Source organism: Anser anser (genome assembly GCF_964211835.1).
Source record: "Anser anser genome assembly, chromosome: 14".
Taxonomy (NCBI): Eukaryota; Metazoa; Chordata; class Aves; order Anseriformes; family Anatidae; genus Anser; species Anser anser.
Window position 1 is genome coordinate 10,556,477 of NC_139735.1, and position 20,619 is coordinate 10,577,095.

A 20,619-nucleotide genomic window follows, 5' to 3' on the forward strand; every position below is an offset into this window, starting at 1 on the left:
CTTTCCGGCTTTGTTCTTTCCTACGAAGCACATCACACAGCCAGATCTTTAAAAGCAAAGCTGTTACTTCTGTGTAATGAACAAATCCAAAAACACCAATTTAGTTTTCAATGCGACTGTTCAAGCTGAGTGAAATGTCAAGGTAGAACAAACAGCACAGCCAGTCAGGTTTGCACACACAATGCTCTTTTGATTAACGAAAAAAATCTACTTAAAAATAAAATCCCAGTCATCCACTCGAAGCTGGGGGGGGGACAGGGACTGCTATCATTCACCGTTGTTAAAACCATACCTAGAACTACTGTGACCATGACCAGAGAGAAAAAGATTATTCTCTTTACTTGTTAAATTGTTTTTATTCAACAGCATAACAGCAGGCCGACTCCTAGGATATGCGAGGTGGCCTTAAGGACCAATTACCCTGTTCCAAGCACCTAACGACAGATTGTCTGAAATAATCACAATAGTAAAGAAGATGGCCCCAGAGAACTGCGAGTACCTGGGACAATGGTGGTAAGGGAACGAGCGGGGCAAGGCTCCCCTCTGCCTACTGACCCAGATAGGGCTCGGACGTCATTAGGCTGGCGTGGGCGAGAGGACAGGGACGAGCAGACGGCTGGACAGGTGACACAGCACAGCTCAATGATTGTTGTGGGCAGGATTGTGCACCTCGGGTGTCTGAAAGCTGCCACACAAAAAAGTCAGACCTGGTCTGACCAGCAGTTTGGAACAAATCACTATGTTCGGAAAGCATGAGCTGAGAGTAGGTGCCATCTCTGATGGAGCTAGGGACCCCTAAATGCCACAGAGAAGGAACCCACCTGATGTGTTGTATTCCCTCACAAATAATGTCAGAATAAAGAGGGTCCAGTTCCTCACAGGAACATGTGAAAGAACACTGAAATCAAATTACAAGATTTAGGAAGTAGAATTTCTGTCAGAACTAATTTGCTTGATTGATTTTATTTCAGTTTTAATTGGGAAAGCTTCTCTTGAAGCACAACTTTCTTACCTGACTTAAAAAAAGCAGTGACTTCCAGCTGCCTAGGCCTTTCAGTTCCTTACAGCCTTCACTGTAGCTGTTTGTTCTGGACATAAATCCCGAATTTTATTCTACAGATCTGTCAAACGAAGAATTTATACATACCAGTAAATCCACCCTAGAACAGTCAATAGGAAATTGACAGATGCCTTATACTAACACCTTCTTCTACACATATAAAGGAAGCATTATTTTTTCAATTTTTAGGGGGAAATATTAGTTCAAGATTTCTTTCCGAAATCCTTCCTTTAGAGCTCACGCTGCTTTCCTGCCCATCCAAAGGCAAGCGCCTCCTCTGACGACTCTGCAGGCACACTCAGCTCTTACCCAATCCAGCACAGATAAAAAGAACCAACTCTTCCAGCAGAGTAGGTGAAATCTATCACCCTGTTTTATAAACCGAGGAGAACAATGGCAGGAAGTCAGCAGCAGGGGAAGCAAATAGGAACTGCTGACTCTGAACGCTTCGTTTTGAGATTGATAATTCTTTGTTTAAATGAAATTTCTGTGTTTCCTGTCTGACGGCAGATGAGAACATAATGTGCAGAGAGCAGCTCGGGACAGCTTCTGGAACAGAGACAGGCTGCAGTCCCATGGATGGGATGCAGCAGTGGGAGCCAACAGACCTGAACTCTATCCTGCTCCCAGCACTGACTCACGGCGTAATTTCTCCTCCGGCCAATTAAGTCTTTCTTCTTCAGCTTCTTCATTTTGCGGAGAGGCACCTGGTGACATCTGCCCACTTTTCATCAAGCACGTTGAAATCTACAGACTAAAAACTTCACAAAAGCATGAAGCATGACTGATCAAAGTCCCGATTTCTTTGAAAGCCTCCAGAAGGAAACCTCCAGGAAGATGTTTATGAAAACAAACTGTGATGTGCGCTGTAAGAGCCAAGCCTTGGTTCAGTAGCAGGGTTGTGCCTAGAGTGCACGTTTATGAACAACCTTGATTAGGAACAGTTTCCTGAACTGGGACCCAAAAAAAAAGATCCTGTTAATGTAAGTGTTTACACATGGAAAGTAAACACATAATATACAGCTATCAAAGTCGGGCCCTGAATATGAGTTCAAGATGCAAATAAAGATTCAAAGCAGGACTAATAAATTGATACTTGTAAATACCAAGCAGTTATTAACACATTTAATAAGATTAACACCTGCGTAACAGCAGATAACATACAAACATCATTAAGTAATCAGCTAGTCCTCATTTAAACACAATGAAGTATTAACACCAATACTGTACAAGTTGAGCTTTAATGAACAAACTCTCAAGGCTTCAAAACCACATTGGAAACTGCTTAATCCTGAGCTTTTTTTTTTTTTTTTCAGAATTTTGAGCCAATTCTGGGATGCAAAGGACTAGACAAGGAGGTGGAGGAGCTAATACACCTTTAAACTAGCTTATCTATACTGCAAGCAAGCGAAGTCTGGAATCCTCAAATTCTGTACGACTTACATTTCATCCCAACATCACACCATTTTTAAAGCATAATCCTCCAGCAATTTTTTTTTTTTGACCTGCTGACTCTCCACACTCATAGGCCAAGGAGTGAAATGCAGGAATAGGTTTCCTTGCCAGCCAGCTCCTCCCTCTTAATTCTAGTTCCAAGAACATAATGAAACTAACAGAGGAAGTTTCTGAAACAAGGAGGAGTACTGAGAATGAGAAAACAAGGTTAGCCACGAGGACTGTCATTCATTATATAATTCAGCCTTTGGGTAATTGGACATTTAGGGAAAGGGGCCGAGAGAACCTCGGAAGTATGCTCGGCGGCAGCTTCTGCGGCGTTATGTCATCTGGGCTTCTAGCTACTTGGCAGGTATGGGATTTGTATAGGAAAGAATTTGAACAGAAAAATAGCAAAACCATTTACTTCTAGGACAAAAGACACTGAATCCCCACAACACTTGCAGAAAGAAGGCACGAAATGCTTAGATTCTGCTCCTGTCTGAACTGGTTTCTTACCAAGGAGCTATTTCTCCTGGTTCCTCCCTTCTGCCAGCATCCCTCACTCCACTGTGCTGTCCTGCACAATGTATTTTTGTCAACCATCTGCTAAATTTTGTGTTCTTATTCTTTCAGCGTGTAAGGAGCTTGGTCTTTATCGCCCAGCAACACATAGCAATTGCTACTGCTGAACTACCCCAACTGTGCAAACTAGTTCAGATGTCACCGAAGAATGGAAGAGAGGAAGCAGTACAACACAATTTTTTTCAAAATAAAACATTAGGCTCAAACATATTTCAGAGATAATTATGAAGAGGAATGTACTTATAATCCCAGATACTCAATGGTGGAGTCCTGCCAGCAAGCGTTTTATTCCCTCTTAGGCAGTGAGGCAGGTGTCAAAATGAAGGATGAAAGAGAAATGTATTTTTAATAAAGTGAGCAAACTATACTCTGCTTCATCAAAACTGGGGAAAAGAGTCACGAAATAAAAATGTTCAAGTAAGGGGACTGGCATTTAAAGGGACCCAGCCCTTCACTAGACTGAAAGTAAGAGATTATACTTCTGCGTGGTACCACTGTATTCCGGAGATCTGAGAGAATGGAGGAAGAGAGAACACGATAAAACGTATATAGCTGCTCCCCAAGCTAATTAAATCGCTCCGATCCTTAAAAGTAGTAATAATAACAATAATAATAATCATAATTGTAAGATACCTTTCCCACATTTTCTAGAAGTCACCAAAGACATTGTTTCTGCCCAGTACTGCTGAACACCTTGAAACAAGCTGTAAGATTAAGACAGCATCAGAACCTTGTACCTTCCCTTTGTGGAAGCTGCCTTCCGAAAGGTTTAGGCCCCAGCTGCCCTAGGACAGCACACAAATCGGAGATTTGGACCGTGCACCTCTACGTTCCCCAGAACCGCACAACGAAAAATAACCTCTGCCAAGAAAGCGGAGGGAGACTAAAAAAACAAACAAAAAAAAAAAGTGAAGCATAGCTCCATCTTCATAAGGCTTCCCCCCAGAAGCACAAAGGCTAGCCGACGCTGCTGCATGGCAGAAGACCTTTCTGTATCGGCAGGGAATTCCTGACGTGACCAGTTCAGGTTCTCCTACTTAAATTCCAATCTAAGAGAACTCCTGTCTGTGCCTCCTCAACTTAGTGCCATTTTTCAGCTGCCTGTAACTGTACTCCCTACAAGCAAGTACAGCTCAGAAGCATCACCTGGCTTCCCCGTGCAGCTCCTAGCTTTGACTCAGTTCTCGAGAAGTCCCCATATCGATCCCACCCCGCTACAGAAACCTGGCCGACACAGACCCAAGTCAGAGCCACAACCTACAGCTGGGACCGGGTTTATCAGCGCTCGTTGGTCAAGATATCTCTTGCCACAACCCAGCAGCCAGATTCAGTTTGCTCACGTTTGATTTAGCCATGTGGAATCAATCGGTGAGGCTCTGGGACCTCACCTTTATCTGAAATCACAAAGTTATATTTACATTACTGGCTGCACTGGTATTTTAGTGGTCTATGGAGATGGACAGCAATTAAGAACGCAAGTGATCTGCCTTAGGACATGACTATTAAACAAATACCAACCAGTCATGACTGCCTGAAATCCTGTTAGCAGTTCTGCATGCCTGTCTACATGAACACAGCATTTCAAAGCCTCCTGTATTAAAAGCCATCCTGTGTTTCTACCTTCTCTGGATTAAACTATATACACCTCATTTGGAAATAGCCTTAAAAAAAAGCGAAGCAAAACGAGGAACATCCAAACACACAATTCAAATGCAGCCAACTGCACCGTCCATCTAACTGCAGTCTTTACCGGCTTGTGTCTGCCATGAGCAATACTAAAATAGTCAAATATTTCAGTATAAGATTTTGTAGATCGCGACAAGATTGTTGTTAATAATTTTTTTGGCAGAATAAGTTTTCCATTCCAGGGGCAGCTGGCTTGGTGCAGGAATACCTAGACAACGCTTCAGAGCTTGTGCTTGGATAGAAGACAAAAAAAACAGATGATTTCTTCTTTCGTTGCAAGACTATTCTTTTCTCACCACCTCCGCTGTTTGAATTACATACCTAAAAAAATACACATGCACACTTCAAAATACAAGCTGTACAACTTGTGCAGCTTCTCTCACTCCATGGGATTGCTTCAACTCTGTTTACTGTGTGATTCAGTCATTTTTACAGCAATGAACTATGATGCCATGAAGAAAGCATCTGTGTCATCAACGAATGAACAAAGCAGGACAGTTAAAGTTCAGAAGGAACAATTCAAAACTTTCCTACAAAGCCAGACTTTAATGCTCCTGTACTTACTCAGTGGGAGTAGGTAACTTTTCCTATTTTAAGACAAGTAATGGATTAAGTAGACTTGGGAAGAAATATTTACACACACGCACTCTATGCATAGTCAGTTATTGGTGGCATAAACATCAACAGGCTCTGTCTGTACAACTCTGTGTGCCCATCCGACTGCAGAATAATTTTTCAGGTGCTCTCAAAGGGCTATTGTTGAAACAAAGTTAGTCACGCTGCTGCCTGGCACCACAACCAACCCTGGCGCTTACGTAAGGCGGCAGCAATAGCCCTGGGAAGGCTTGTTTACCAGCACCTTGCACAACGCAGAGAGCAGCACGCTTGCCAGGCATGGTTAAGTTCACTATGAAAATATGCTCGTAGAGCTACCAGGTGTGCTGAAACGGTCAGCTGGCATTTCACAGGCTAAAAAAAAAGTGCGGGTCTCTGCAAAGTGTAGAGAGGCACCCATCTAACCGCCACAGAACAGTGTTACGCCACGAGTTGGAAATGTAGGAGCTGCTTTAGGAAGTCAGCTACCAAGTAAATCCCATGGAAGATTTAAGATTTTGAAGAGAGTTATACAAGAGGCAAAGCTTAGGGCTGCAAAAGGGAGCGTAACCACACGCAACTTTGTAAAGGCACATGCAAACCTTGTCGTTACACCACTGCTGCGTGCACAAGTCATCTAACCAGGAGAAACCATCCCGGCTGGCCTCGGCTGCTCGTTCTTCTTTCTTATCCTCCCCACGCCGTTTCAGCCAAGAACAGACGATACCTGCTGCTATCACCACTGCATACACTCCGCGGGACAGACACCGTGAGCTCATTTGTAAAGTTCAGCGAGTAATTGTGCCAAAGGAACCACTATGTATTTATGTGGCTTGTTAAACAATGTGCTGAGAGAGAGCAAACAGGTGGATGGAGTGCTGCAGTCTGATGGGAAACTGAACCGCCTCAGACCTCACAAAGAGACTGCAAATTAAAGCTCCTGAACAAATATGTACATTTCCACCAGCATCTGATATTCGTTAGGCAGCGCCAAAACGTCATTTAGTCATTATTTTTGCTTTACAACTGGAAGATGTTCAAACACAAGCTGAACAACTCCCCAAAAAGTTCAAGCAAAATCTTTCTGTAACCCCTCAGATTTCAAGTTGTGACCCCCACAAACCTGTCAAACAGTACGATTACGAGAGCTTTGCTCCTTCTTTCCTTAAGCCTGAAGACTAAAAGCAAGCTATTTTCCTTCAGCTTATGAGTGAATGGGAAATCGTTGTCCAAGGGGTTGCTTAGTTCAGAAAAAGATTTTTCTCTTTAGACTCCAAATCGCCGACAATCCGCCAGTTCGATCTCACTAATCTGGTGGGGAATCGAAGGCGGCCAAACAGACCTCCCTGATGCTGCTGCATCGCCAGTTTCGCAACTGTGCCAGGTCAGTTGTCTCGAGCATCAGCCTGCCTATTAGCCATCACACCTTGCAGGTCGAAATTAAAAACATTCACAAACATACTGCCTCTCCTGAAAGCAATCGTGTCGAAAGTGTGTCAGCCTCAGTTAAGACTGGACAATTCGATTTTAAAAAAGACTAAGGGGAAACAAAGCAAAGACCTGCCTGTGCCCCAAAACGAAAAAAATATGTATATATTATTTAGATTTGAATCAGAATACCCATGCAGGAAGTATCATTTATTACAATCCTAGCAAAAAACAGCTGACTGAGGGGCCCCATTGTACTGTGCAGAGGGAATAAGAGTCTTTGCCACAAAGAACTTCCACTCTAAGTTAGCGCTTAAATCAAAATCCCTTCTAAGCCTGGTTCCTTTCCCACGACCTCCAAAATCCAGGTATAACATACTGGTGAACAACAGTACTTCATTGAGGTTATTAAGCCATAAGGGGAAAAAACAACAACAAAAACCCTAATCAAAACATCACAATGATCAGTACTGGGAAATAAATTCCGAATTGTTCAGTTGAATATAACAATGAGGATTCACAGATATTTGCTGCTCTATGCCCATGAAACAGTGGTCAGAGCACAACTGAGAATCGCCCGCAATTAGAACAAAAACTTGATTTCAGAATGGTCTATTTTAGTCCATTTAGTCTATTTTAGTTCCTCCCAGTCCAATCAGTTATGGCTACCAAAATAGTTCAGGAGTTTCAGTAGCTGCTACGAAGCCATCAGTAACTTTCATGCAAATAGGCAGATGCCAAGAAAAGCCACCAGGTTCAAAAGCAACGGAACTTGCAGCACGTTTCTCTATGCCACGTCCACCTCCAGTGTGCAGGAGTCACCTCATTTTTACTTCTGTAATTCCCAGCACCAGAGCAGGCTCGGTTCCAGCACTGTTGTGCACCACCGAAGCTAAGCCTCCCTGCTAAGTGGATCACACAACATGTGAGAAACCTGGCCTGCGATCACCATTCAAGATGACCCAGGCTTTATAGTTTAATCTCATTATGATTTTTAACATCTAGGGAAGCTGCAGAAACACAGGTGACACTGAGTTTTAAAGGCTTGAGGGGGAAGTACCCTTTCTGCTCCAGCTGCATACCTCAAAATCCCCAAATAGGTATGAAGCTGCTTTGCCGACGCAAGTTCTAACACACAGGGGGAAATGCAACAAGCAAAAACCTCTTTTGCTCTCTCAGCCAAGTATGTTCTAAAAATTAAGAAGGAACCGGGCATTCCAGAAATACAAACTGATTTAGTAGTTCTGCAGGAGGGCTGGTGTCTCGTGACAGGCACTGAACAGACCTGTACCGAAGCCTCCAGTCTGGAAAATAAAAGCTCGATTCCTTACTAACATCACAGCAGGACAGTAGAGATTAGTGAACATGAAACGCTTTGAAAAGTGAAAAGCATTAGGCAAGTACTAAGGATTACTAACAGCCTAAAGCTACTCGGGACAGAATTAATTATTTATTCACTTGAAATTACTGTAAAGATATTCTTTTATTTATAATTTAAATGTACTTTTTAGCAGCAAAAGGTATCATTGATAAGCCAAGAACACAGAAGTCTTACAGAAAAAGAAAAGTACAGTACAAGCAACAAAACAAACTACTTCCACATCTGATACCAACCAATATGCCTCAGACCCTGAGCCTGGGAGACAACTTCCAAGAAACTGGTTTAAGCACTTTGGGTTCTTCAATCCAGACAAATTTGAACCTAAAATCTAGGAGATGCAAAAGATTTAGTCAAATGGCTGGAAATGGTTTGATTTTTAGTTGAAGAACAGATTTTTTTTGGTGAAACCTGTGACTTCCAGAAAAAAACAATACCTTTCCACTTGAACCTCTAAATTTTGGACTCTAGAAGATATGTAGGGGCAGTTTTATAAAAATTTTTTAATCAATCCAACCCTTTAATCATACAAAAGTGTAACACACACTTTAAAGTATTTAAGTATTAAAGTATTTTAAGGTGCCAAGCTGTACCTTGCAAAGGCAACATCCAATTGAAATCTCTGAAAGAAAATCCTTGCATTTTACGTGACAAAAAACCTCTTCACCTCTTCATTGAGAAACGTTACAGGTGGTAACTTTCTTTCTCTAAGAATATTGTGCTGTATGTTATGTCATTGTCAGGAAGCAACTGTAAGTTCTTTAATGCATGCATCATTCTTTACCTACGACAGTAAAATTTTCCAACCTCAACAGATTTTGTTCCACTGGCAGCACAATGAACAAAAACCACATCAGCTAAAAGACTGTCTCTAACCTTTGAAAAAATGTTGTTCCTGAACTCCGTTCACGTTGCTAAAACAGGAAAGCAGTCTGTTGCACATGACAACAGTCTCTCTGTACAATAAAATATAGTTCTTGGCTATACCAACTGCAGCCTTTTGAAGTCTCATCTCTGCAGAAAAGATGAACCTCAGTATTCTTACATCATACAAGCAGGTGCTTCGAAATGTCTACTTCCAATCCTCCAACCTGGTGACACAGAACTTACTTGGGACTGTGAATCTTTAAAATGCAGATTGGAACTGATGCCTCTATGTTTTTATAACTCAGTAATCCAAACGCTGAAACTCAGCTTTTATTCAATGCCTTTATACCATTCCGAAGTTTAGCACTAGTGCTTTCTCTTAAGACAATTACTCTTTATGAGCCCTGTTTTCCATATGCACGTTTTGAGACCCAACAAAAATTACGTTTTTAAGACATCAGAAATAACATTTTCTTTATCTGCTATTATAAAGTGACAGCCACAACCCAGGATTCCTTATTGTTTGTGTATTCTACAAGCCTGAAAACAGACGGCAACAGGACTTGCAGCTGGCAGAATGTCTCCAAAGCCGAGAAGAATTTTTCTACCAAGTTTTAGACAAAAGCAGAAACAGGGCTCTGGGACCCGGATCCCACATGATCCAGCAGATGCTGTTTCCAGCGTCAGCAAGTTTTCATTCAGAAGCAACTGCCTCCATGTTCAATAGTGCCTCACGGATCACATACAAGATCATGTTAGCCTGTATAAATGAGAGGCCTGATTTAGAATTACAGCAAAAACACAGTACGCAGCTTTTGTTTGGGAGAACTAAAAAACAACACACTATCGCTGTTTCCTCCAGTCACCTCAAAGGGTTGGGTTTGTATGGCTCATGATGGTTTAGCATGCAAAGCACCAAGAAACACCTGTTACCTCTCAATTCCCCCAAACTCACGTATTCTTATTGCAGTCCTAATGTTCTGACGAAACCTAGGTGAGACTTATCTGAGCAGTTTGCACGTCGTGTGTGCGCGAACCTGTGCACTTTGCATGCCACGTGTATGAATCCGTGCAGTTTGCATGTAGTAGGTACAAATCTGTGCACTTTGCACGTAGCGTGTATGAAGTGCATACAAATCCTTGCACTTTGCATGCAACATGTATGAATCTGTATACTTTGCACATAGGGTGTACAAATCTGTGCACTTTGCACACAACGTGCATGGATTTGGGACGCTCTTAGGGTCTGCAGGGGGTCAAGCGGGAAACGAATCGTTACTCCTCCGGCTCCACCATAACCCAAGGGGTCTCGGGGGATTCAGCCGCTCCCACCAGGAGCACCCCAGCCCCGGGGCCCCGCAGGCAGGCAGCGCCTCGGCCCCCACCCGCCCCGGAGGAGCCTCCCCGGGGCCGAGAGGCTGCCTGCGGCCGGGCAGCCCCCGCCGCTCCGCCCCTGGCACCCGGGGGCGCCCGAAACTCCGCACGCCCCGCTCTCCTTTGCACAACGCCATTATATAACGCTAATTACCGCCCGCCCGGCTTTCCCACGTCCCTTCCCAGCCCTACTTCTCGCCTCCCTGCCGCTCCTCCCTAACCCGGACGGCTGCTCGGCTTCACCCCGCCCGCCTTTTACCGACCCGGGGGAGGCCGCGGGGCCGGGCGGGGAGCGGAGGCGGCGGCTCCAGCCCCTGCTCCGCCCGGCCCGGGCCGCGCTCACCTCCTGAAGTCAAAGGGCATGGTGCTGGTGGAGGGCGCCGGGCTCGGCTGCGGGCCCCCGGCCCCGGCTCTCGCCCCGCTGCCGCCGGCTGCAAGGCCCCAGGAAGTGCCGGCCCCGCCGCCGCGCTGCACCAGCCCATTGGGCGGCCCGGCCCGGCCGCCGCTTCCGCCGCCGGGTTAACGGGCACCGGGGGGCCGAGGGCCCCGGTTGTGCCCGCGGGGTCCGGCCGAACCCGCCCCGCCCGGCCGGAGGCGCCCCGGGGCCCGGCAGTGCCCCGCAGCCCTGAGGCACCCCCCCCCCGGCACCCCCGAGGCACCCCGCGGCTGTGAGGGGTGCTCACGTCTCCCTCAGCACCCCCCGGGCCCTCTCAGCGCCTGCAGCACCCCGATGAACACCCTTGGGAGGCCGGGCACCCTTGGGAGCCCAAAACCCTTGGGAGCCCAAAACCCTTGGGAGCCGCTGTCCCACAGTCACAGGGCTCCTGGCCTACAGGGGAGTGATCCTGCCCAGCTCTCCCCTCCCTGGCCTTCCACAGCCACCACGCGTTTGCAAGAGGCCGCCGGCTCCTCAGCAGCCCTCAGAAAAAATCAAAAAAAAATGAAAAATCAAAATCACAGCCTGCCCTGGATGATCCAGTGGGAATGGCAAGGCACGTGGGCCGCAGCGTGGCGGCTCACATGGGTGCGGTGTCGTGGGTTTGTCAGGCATCTCTTGTGCTTTCAGCATCACAGTAATGACAGCTTATGTTTGGGGACAGAGGAAAGCCGCGGTGATAGACAGGGAGATGGGTCAGGGTTCGAAGTGACCGTAAAGGACGGAGGAGCACCCTCGCACTGCTGCTGCACCTGCTGACACGCGCTGGGTGAACTCCTTCGGTGCCAGCACGGCTCTTTGCTTTCTCTTGAAAATCTCTCTGCAGTTTTATAGGAGGCCAAAGACTTGAAGTAAGAAAAAGCTCCGTATTCCGCAGGCAAGACGTTTCCCCATCGCCAGCATCTCTCTGATCTGCTGTCTTGCCATTTTGCCTGAAGCGCTGATGCTTTTGTCTGGCTTCATCCCTGCTGGGTTTAATGCAACGCACATCACTAGTGCCACACTGCTCCGTGTATCAGCCAGCACCACAGGTTGCTTCCTAAAGTCTCCAGCTAATAGCATCAGCCAGGGACTTTTTGCTGCAGATAAACTGTGACCACTACTGCAATTGGGAGTGGTATCACTCACATGTTTGATTACAGTGCAGGAACAGAACACAACTACTTTCGTCTTCTCACTCTAAAAGCAGAAATGGCAGCAGTCTAAATACGCTGTCTGCTAAATACTGCTTTTCTTCTTGGTTCTGCAGCTTGCTTTCTCTTTCTCATGCTATCATCTCCATGCTTAGAGATTCACATCTTTCCACTCTTTCCTTTCACCCAGAAACCTGACCCATACTTGGAAAAAAAATAATCCAGATTGAAACAAGCAGAGGAAAATTACCTAAGAGTCAGAGCTGTTAATCAATGCCAATCAATGCCATAGCCTTTCAAAGGAAGAGAGAATAATTCTTGCTGGGAGTATTTAAAACTAAAGTGGAGGAATCCCAGGGATGAGATAACAAGGCACAATCCCTCAGAAGCCCCCAGGGAACAGATAAAAATACCTAATTGTTTTTTTGATCTCAGACATCTAAATGATCCAAACTGCATTGTGCAAGCATATTCAGCAGATTGCAAAGTGATCAGCCACGAAATCCTGCTGCACTTTGCATTGTGCTCCAAAATTGAACAACACACTGAAATTAATGAGACAGTTCTCATCTCTCATGAGGTCAAACCAATTACGTAGGCATAGCCAGCGGGTACTATCTGTAGTGGAAAAAAAAAAAAAAAAAGCAACACACAACAAAACAGTGCCTATCAAGTTCTAGTTACACAACCAAGTGCTAGTCTGGGCTCCTGGCAAGGCCTGGATATCATTAACTGTTATTAACCATCTGATGCAAAGACAAACTCTGTCAGGAGCCAAGATAGTGCTAAAGTGGTTACAGAAGCACTTAACTTGTACGGTAGAGAAATCTGGAGGTGGCCTTGAATGTTCTTGTTCCTCAAGTAGTAAGAGCTCACATTGGGAAGATTTTATTTGCAACTAAAGGGTCAAACTCTGAAGAAACTAATGGACTCAGAGCAGCGCCAGGACAGCTTTCCAATTTGATCCAGTTCACTTACATCCTTGCCAAGGGAAGAAGAAGTTAATGCTCTGAGATAAGACCCTCGTCACAATATTGTTTAATTACATAAGGCTTCTAGTGAGCCTGAGATAAGCACTGGAATTTGTCCTCAGTCCAGCTGGGTGCGGCTGCTTAGATCATGTTGTGTATTAGAATGGGAACTGAAAGCCCGGATTTATTTGAGGTGCTTGTCACATCATTAGAACTGGAATAAGTAAACCGATACTGACAACTGATTTAAAAGTTAACTATATTGTTTTTAATGTAAGTAATAAGGTAATATTTTCCTGATAACAGTAGCCTTAAAACTATCAATCATTTCTCTTCAAATAGCATTAATAGCATTGAGCCAAACTACTACTCTGAAATCAGTAAGTAAAAATTTTGAGAACTCTTTCACTAATGAAGAAACTGAAGCAGAGGGATGAATTGACTCACCTAAGACTACAGAGTAAGGTCACCTTCACCTCTAAAATTAGCAAACAAATCCCCTCATTTCTAATTCTGTGTTCATAATTCTGATCTCACACGCACACAAAAAGGAATATTTTCCTCATTTTAGTTCATTTCCTTATAGATAAATCAGATCGTGGATGACTATCTGGATTTGTAACTAATGCTTTATAGAAACAAAACGCTGCCTCCTTCCTAGGGAAAAAAGACAGAAAGAAAAAGAAAGAAAGAAAGAAAGAAAGAAAGAAAGAAAGAAAGAAAGAAAGAAAGAAAGAAAGAAAGAAAGAAAGAAAGAAAGAAAGAAGGAAGGAAGGAAGGAAGGAAGGAAGGAAGGAAGATGGAAAGAAGGAAGAAAGAAAGAAAAAGAAAGAAAAGAAAGAAAAGAAAGAAAGAAAGAAAGAAAGAAAGAAAGAAAGAAAGAAAGAAAGAAAGAAAGAAAGAAAGAAAGAAAGAAAGAAAAAGAAAGAAAGAAAGAAAAAGAAAGAAAGAAAGAAAGAAAGAAAGAAAGAAAGAAAGAAAGAAAGAAAGAAAGAAAAAGAAAGAAAGAAAAAGAAAGAAAGAAAGAAAGAAAGAAAGAAAGAAAGAAAGAAAGAAAGAGAAAGAAAGAAAAAGAAAGGAAGAAAGGAAGAAAAAGAAAGAAAGAAAGAAAGAAAGAAAGAAAGAAAAAGAAAGAAAGAAAGAAAGAAAGAAAGAAAGAAAGAAAGAAAGAAAGGAAGAAAGAAAGGAAGAAAGAAAGAAAGAACGAAAAAAGGAAGGAAGGAAGGAAGGAAGGAAGGAATGAAGGAAGGAAGGAAGGAAGGAAGGAGAGAAAGAACGAAAGGAGTGAAAGAAAGTGACCCACAAGTGCTTTATTTTAATCATCTTCCTTAATACTTACTCCATAAAGTTGTTCTTACAAGTAAATTTTTGTCTGTCCAGGTTTTCTAGATCTTCCTAATTTCTCAGTGACATGCTGTTCTTTACTTTTAACTTCATGCTAATACAGTTTATAGTAATCTGTGATAATTTTGATGACCTCTATTTTGTCACCTCAAAATTTCTTTGTTCCAAAAAAAGTGTAACCCATTAAGTATAACTTCATACAATAAAACGCCCTGTAACGCTCATGTATGATTTCCTCTTTTGTTTGGTTTGCGATTCCTTACACATGGCTGAGTTTTATGTGAGCCCCTGGCTCGTACTACAGCTCTCGAACTGAGAACATATTGTAAGTGCTGTGACTGGGTCATGAGCAGCATTGTTTGCTAAAGGTAAAGCAGGGTACATGCAGTCATCGTTTAGGTCACCTAGGTTTTGTTCATCAACTGGGAATGTGAAGTGAGTGTTAAGGAAGGTGCAGTGCTTATTCACTTCTGCCCCTTCTGCTAGCGAAGTGCTTGCTCACAGCTGATCTGAGGCTTTTACTTTGGGACAGTGTGTGGCCGGGTATATACTCTGCGACATTTTACCATTGTGCATGTATTCACAGGACATGCTTGCAGCACTTGTGTCAGGGTGGGTTTGGGATTTAAGTGAGCGCATTGCTTTGCAGGGCGTGTTTACTTGATTATGTGTTGTATTCTGCTGGGTGTGTCGCTGGCTGCATGAAGCATTAAACAACTGCCGTTCAGGAAAAGGAAAAAACATTTTAGAGAATGAACAGAAAATGTTATAAAACATTAAAAAATATAAATAACAGCATGTGAGGAAATCTTTTTGAAGGAACAGGATGCGCATGTAGGTGAGGAATTCAAATACAAGTGCTGTGCTAAGTATAATCAGTAATGAAAGTTCAGCCCTTCCTCTTAGGATTTTAGTAAGCTGCTTGTTGATAGTACTTTACAAATACTGGGGAACAGAAAAACAAGCTTTAAGTCTTGACACAGTATAGTATGTGTTTCTCATTATCGTATATGCTATTATAGCTATCAATCTATTGTGAGACTGGACTTTAAATTGACAGCAGAATAAATTAGTATCTAGTCAACTTGCTAGTTAAAAAGGTCCTTCTTCATTGACTGTCTGAGCTTTTCCCTTAAGATGACATAAAAACATACTTTCTTCTTCCTGCTCAATACACAGAAGTAATAACCTGATTATTTTATAGATCCCAGGGTTGGCTACAGCTGCCGTGTGTATGTTTGTGTATGTGGAAGGGGGCTGGTACAGGCACACGTCCTCTTTCTTGCCATATGGCAGTGGGTGAGCACTGCACTGGGCAAAGCTAATGGAAATCTACAGTTATTAAAGTCCCCGGAAAATTTATCCTGTTTTTAATATGGTTTGTCTTTTCTTGCTTGTTTGCTTTACTTTTCAGTATGTCAGGAATTTACTAAGGGAAAGTCACGGTGAACAGAATATTTTTGTATTTGCTTCCTTTTCCACCGTGGAAATGAATTCCATGAACAAGTTTCAGCTGCTGTCACAGGCTTACCTCAAGCTTTCATCGTATCCCTTTATTGATCAGTGTTTAGTGTAGTTCAGGTTACTGAAAATGCTTGAGGTCATACCCAAAGGGAGATGCAAGTTAATGGTTAACTAGAGCAAAGCCTCATGATCGAGGACTTTGAACTAAAAGCACTAAATCTCGAAGAGATTTGGATTAATAGCAAAGATGAGTTGAGGATTAGCACCTGATTTTCAAAGGAGGAACGTTCTGTAGTGAGTTACATGCCTGAATTCCTTGTACATTGGAAAGGAAAAGTTGGGAACCTAAGGACTTGACATGCCCAGAGCTAGTACACTGGGTGGTGAGATGCCTGCATCAGCCAGTAGGAAACACCTGGGAGAACGGGGCATCTGAATATGCCCCTCTGAAACTCTGATATGGGACCAAAAACTGATTGTGGGTTTAAGTAAGTCACACATTTAGTGTAGACACCTGAATCAGTCCTGTCAGTGAAAATAACTCCTACGAGATGAGCCACCCCTTCTGTTTTACATATTCCCAAGTCCAGTTCTGGACCTTTGAACTTAAGGGGACAGCAAGTGCTGCAAGAAGCTTAGGGCATTCAGAGGGAGGAAGGAGAGAGCTCTGTGTTCAGCATCTTAAAGCTGAGCCACTGCGTAACCAGGAGTGCAAAATGTCTTGTGTCAAAACAGAGTGCTTGGTTAGGGCTCTTATCTGGAAAACAGGGGCAATATTGAGACTGGGACACTGGTGGGAGGAGCCCATGACTTACTAATGTTAAATACATATAAACACATAAGCACTCCTGAGAGGTCCCTTCTGCCTTGTCCTTGGAGTCCCATTCAGTCACAACATGCCTAGGAAATTGGGTCATTAAGACCTTACTGGCAAAAAAGCCCACCTGATTTCTGGGTGGACTTAGGTAAGAAGTAGCTTGAGAAGTAAGCAAGAGAATTTCAGCCCAGCCAGAGCAGGGGGGCTTCTGGGCACAAAAAGGCACCAGACCTTGAGGCGCCTGAAGAAGTTTTTGCCAGAAACTGTAGGCACTTACAGCATCTGACGTAGCTGAGGGAGGCTAGGCAGGGCTTTCCTGGGTTGCTCTCATGAGCACAGGCGCCAGCAGTCTGCATAAGTTGCACTTTGGTGCCTGAGTGCTATTTTGGATCTCTCCCAGAGCCCTTGCACCAGCATGCTCTCAGTAGGGAGTCAGCGTGAAAGCTCAACGGGGGCTGGTGATGCTGAGTGCCTGGCTTGCTGTGTTACGAATGACCTTCTCAGAACGAGTGGCTTCTTCCTAGGTATGGGCTGTGGAAGGCAGCTTGAGCATCCTGACTGCCGGGCCAGCCTGTGCCCAAGTGTCTGTCTAGAAGGAGGGAATGCTACCCTGTGGGCAGCAAGACGTGGAAACTGGCATTTTTCAACAGAATGAGTATGGGAGGATCCAACAGCACTGGGTCGTCACAAAGGCCCTCAGACAGCGGACAAGTGAAACAAGACAAAACCTTGTCAAGGGGTAACGTTTCAAAGAAGGCACTGGAAGGTTTGTTGGACGACTTGCCAAATCTGCAGCAATCTGTGGGCGCCCAGTCACGGTCTTGCAGCTTAGTTTCTCACCCGTCATTTGACCTACTGGAACTGGCCATATGCGTGAGATACTAAATAGCACTTCACCAACTTGCTTTTGGCATGCTAGTGTGTGCTGCCTTATCAGCTCTCTCAGTGGTTTCCTCCAGATATTATGCAGTGTTTAGGGAGCCGAATAAGCCCAGAGGGGCTTTTCAGAAAAGAGATACATACTCTTTTTTCATTTTTGTTGTAACGCGGATATGGATTTTTAATTGCTTATTCTGTGATTTGCTAGCAGGCTGCCTCTTCTGCAACTGACACTTGTGTTTTCATCATTCTTGCTTGGTCGCTTGCCAGTACTATGATGGTCACTGTATTGGGAAGGTTTTCTCAGTGCTAAAGAATCTGTTGCAGAAGTCAGGGTGTGGCCAGAGAAAATCTTTCAAAAAAAGGTTTTATTAACCCTCTAATGAATGAAGCCAGAGGTGGCTGCTTCTGGCATCGCACTGATTAGACCCGAGGCCTGGGGACTCAGCACCTCTGAAATGCCATCGTTAGGGTACGACTTCCCAGTTCCTGGTCTCCGATTTGCAGTGGGGTTAGTTTTGGGTGGCCAGCTTCAGATGACACGGGGTCCGATCTAGCATCTATCCTTCCTGCTGACTTTGGCAAGTGGCCATTTGGTCAAACAGAGGCTCCAAACTGGTGATTATCTCCAGGTGTTGTCTTTTGTTATTAATGGAGACAGAGAGAGCAAGTACTGTAAATACACAGAGCACAGAAAGTGTGAAAAGATACAAAAGAATGAAGAGAAATTGCTTGAGATGTGAATACCCCTCAGAAGGGAACTAGGAAGAAATGAGAGCAGATACATGGGCTCGTTCAGGAACTTAGAGGTGAGGTTAAAAAGTTTTGTGCTATGGCAGAAGCTAAGAGGAGATGTATCTGGGGAGCTGATTCATTAGAAACCAAGCTCAAGTGAAAGGTCCCTTTCAAATGACAGTGCGCATAAGGAGAAATCACTAAACCAAACTGAATAAAGCAACAGACAAACACTTACAGAAAAAATCCCCCTGCCTTAAGAGGAAGCCAGGCCCCGTAGTCTCCAGACTCACCCTCGGCAATAAAGACCCCTTTCAGCCTGTCTCCTGTGGGGCACTTCAAGGTTCCTGCTCAACCGTCTCACAGAAGAGCAAAATGCTGCCCTCCTGATGATAAGCCTGCGGTGAAGTTATCTGGGGTTTATTTTAATTGGACTTTTTAACTTTTTTTCCTGGCACTTTAAAGTTTATGAACGGAAAGGATCAGTCTGACTCAGAGACTGGGCCACTTCCAAACATTATTTTAGCTGCCGTATGTTAATGTAGTTTGGCTCTGCAGCATCCTATGGTGTAAAGTAGGATGCCTGTACCCTTTCAGCTCTGGTGTCAGAGGCTACTAAAGGGAGTGTCTGAGACAAGGGCAGATTGGGATCACCTGCTCTACAATCTATTGGTATTTGATGAGGTTCTATAAGTAAGATGTGGCCTAGAAAACATCCAGATTCTGTTCTCCTGAAATTCATATTTTATCATTCTACGATTCTGGTCACTAAAATGATAATGTCCAGAGGAACTTTTTGGCCTGTGCTGACTCTGAAATCTATATATAGGTTTTGGTTATCACAGTATTGAGCCAAAAGAAGGAAACCTTGGTGTATTAGGTTGTGTTCAGTGGTACAATATGTTGCCTTTTGGTTGGATTCATAGTACTGATGTAACAAACACATGAACAAAGATCACTGTCCTGTTCATTATTTTTCCATCACTACAGCATGAGTCTGTCAGCATTTCTGTTTCACTTTCTTCAGCTCTGCCTCCCAAATGCTTCCACTCTACGGTAACTATTTTCAAATTTTATCCATCCTCTCAGGGTGTACACTCAGAGTATTTGTTGTTTCCCTGCCTCTTCCTCATCTTCTTCTTACTCATGCACTGTCCTCCCTGAAATCATCATGGAAACAACCCCATGCAAAAAAAAAAAAGCACGAGAGAGAAGTTTCCAATTCTATTTATTTCAATGGAATTTCCCTGCTGCCCTATTTCCGTATTAGTGGATGTTTTTATCCAGAGACAGTAGTGTGAGCAGCATCAGGAAGATGAAAACCTCACGGGTTATTCACAAAGGGTATTCACAAGGCTAACATTAGTCTAATGAAACCAATTGTCCCAGATTCCCTCTCTTAGCCTATGTGCAGGGAAAGGTTCCTCCATAGGCTCAGAGCAGGAACCTCATTCCATGGAGAACTTAGGGTATTCAGAGAGATTCACTGCTTGACCTTAAAACGTAGTATCTTAAAAGACTGAAATCCATTCCCACTGTTGCAGATGTATTGGCCTTTTATGCTGACATGACAAAAGATGTTCTCAACTGGGTAACCACCGGCTTGCTGTACAGGACAACATCCCTCTGTTCTGTTCCCAGCTCTGCAGCCAAGTTTCTGAGCAGTTCTGAGCAGGCAGCCTTCTGGCCTTAGTTTTCTGCATGGAAAATCTTTTACGTTACTATGTTAATTAATACATTACTTTTCTCCAAAAGGACACAGATTAGATGGACAGCTCATGGTCATTCAACTATAGATACCAAAGGCTTAAAGTTGAGATATCAGCTTGTGATAGCGTGGGTTACCAGTTAACGAATAGTTCCCTCCCACTATAAAAGAGGCTAGACACACGACTTTCCCACACTACAGGGAAATTTTATGTGCACATTTTACATATCTCGATTTCCCCAATGCAGGCGCTGAAACAGCCAGGCCAACGTTTGTGAGCATATGACTGACGAATGGCACAGTACGTTCACTTGTGATCTAGAGAGTCGTCAGAGTGACAAGTTGGAGCTGTAGAAGATGGAGATGACTCATGGTTGGAGCTTTATGTAAATGAAGAACCTCTTCTGTTGCTTCCTGTTGTGCCAACGAGGCCACGTATAGTTCACGTCAGTGACATTGCGTTCCCTTGTCCCCTCCGCTGTTGAGCCAGGGCAGGGATGTGGGGTAAGAGAAGTGTGGTTCCCCCAGAGAGGGCAATAGGTCAAAACTGATAGTGAATCTGAATGTGAAACCCCTGGAACACCAGGCTGAAGATTCCTTCCCAGCAGCAGTGCCTGGAGAAAGTTTGCTGTTGCCTTTTGCTGTCAGTTGCAAAAGCGATCGGGCCTCTCACCACTGACTGTAAACTTTGAGGGGGAGACAGATAAGGGGGAAGTTGCAACTTTC

General features: G+C 44.0%; 1 protein-coding gene across 2 annotated transcripts in view; it reads right to left on the bottom strand.

The window, feature by feature from the left end:
* Nucleotides 1–10,906, bottom strand: part of ERGIC1 (endoplasmic reticulum-golgi intermediate compartment 1) — a 57,695-nt gene extending 46,789 nt beyond the window's left edge. The window contains exon 1 of one of the 2 annotated variants that reach the window (XM_083798720.1): nucleotides 10,750–10,906. In XM_083798720.1, coding sequence (XP_083654846.1) covers nucleotides 10,750–10,769 — 20 coding nt within the window. In that variant the 5' untranslated portion in view covers nucleotides 10,770–10,906. The remainder of the gene's footprint in view (nucleotides 1–10,749) is intronic. The other variant, XM_083798719.1, reaches the window with a different exon arrangement.
* Nucleotides 10,907–20,619: the final 9,713 nt, after the last annotated feature.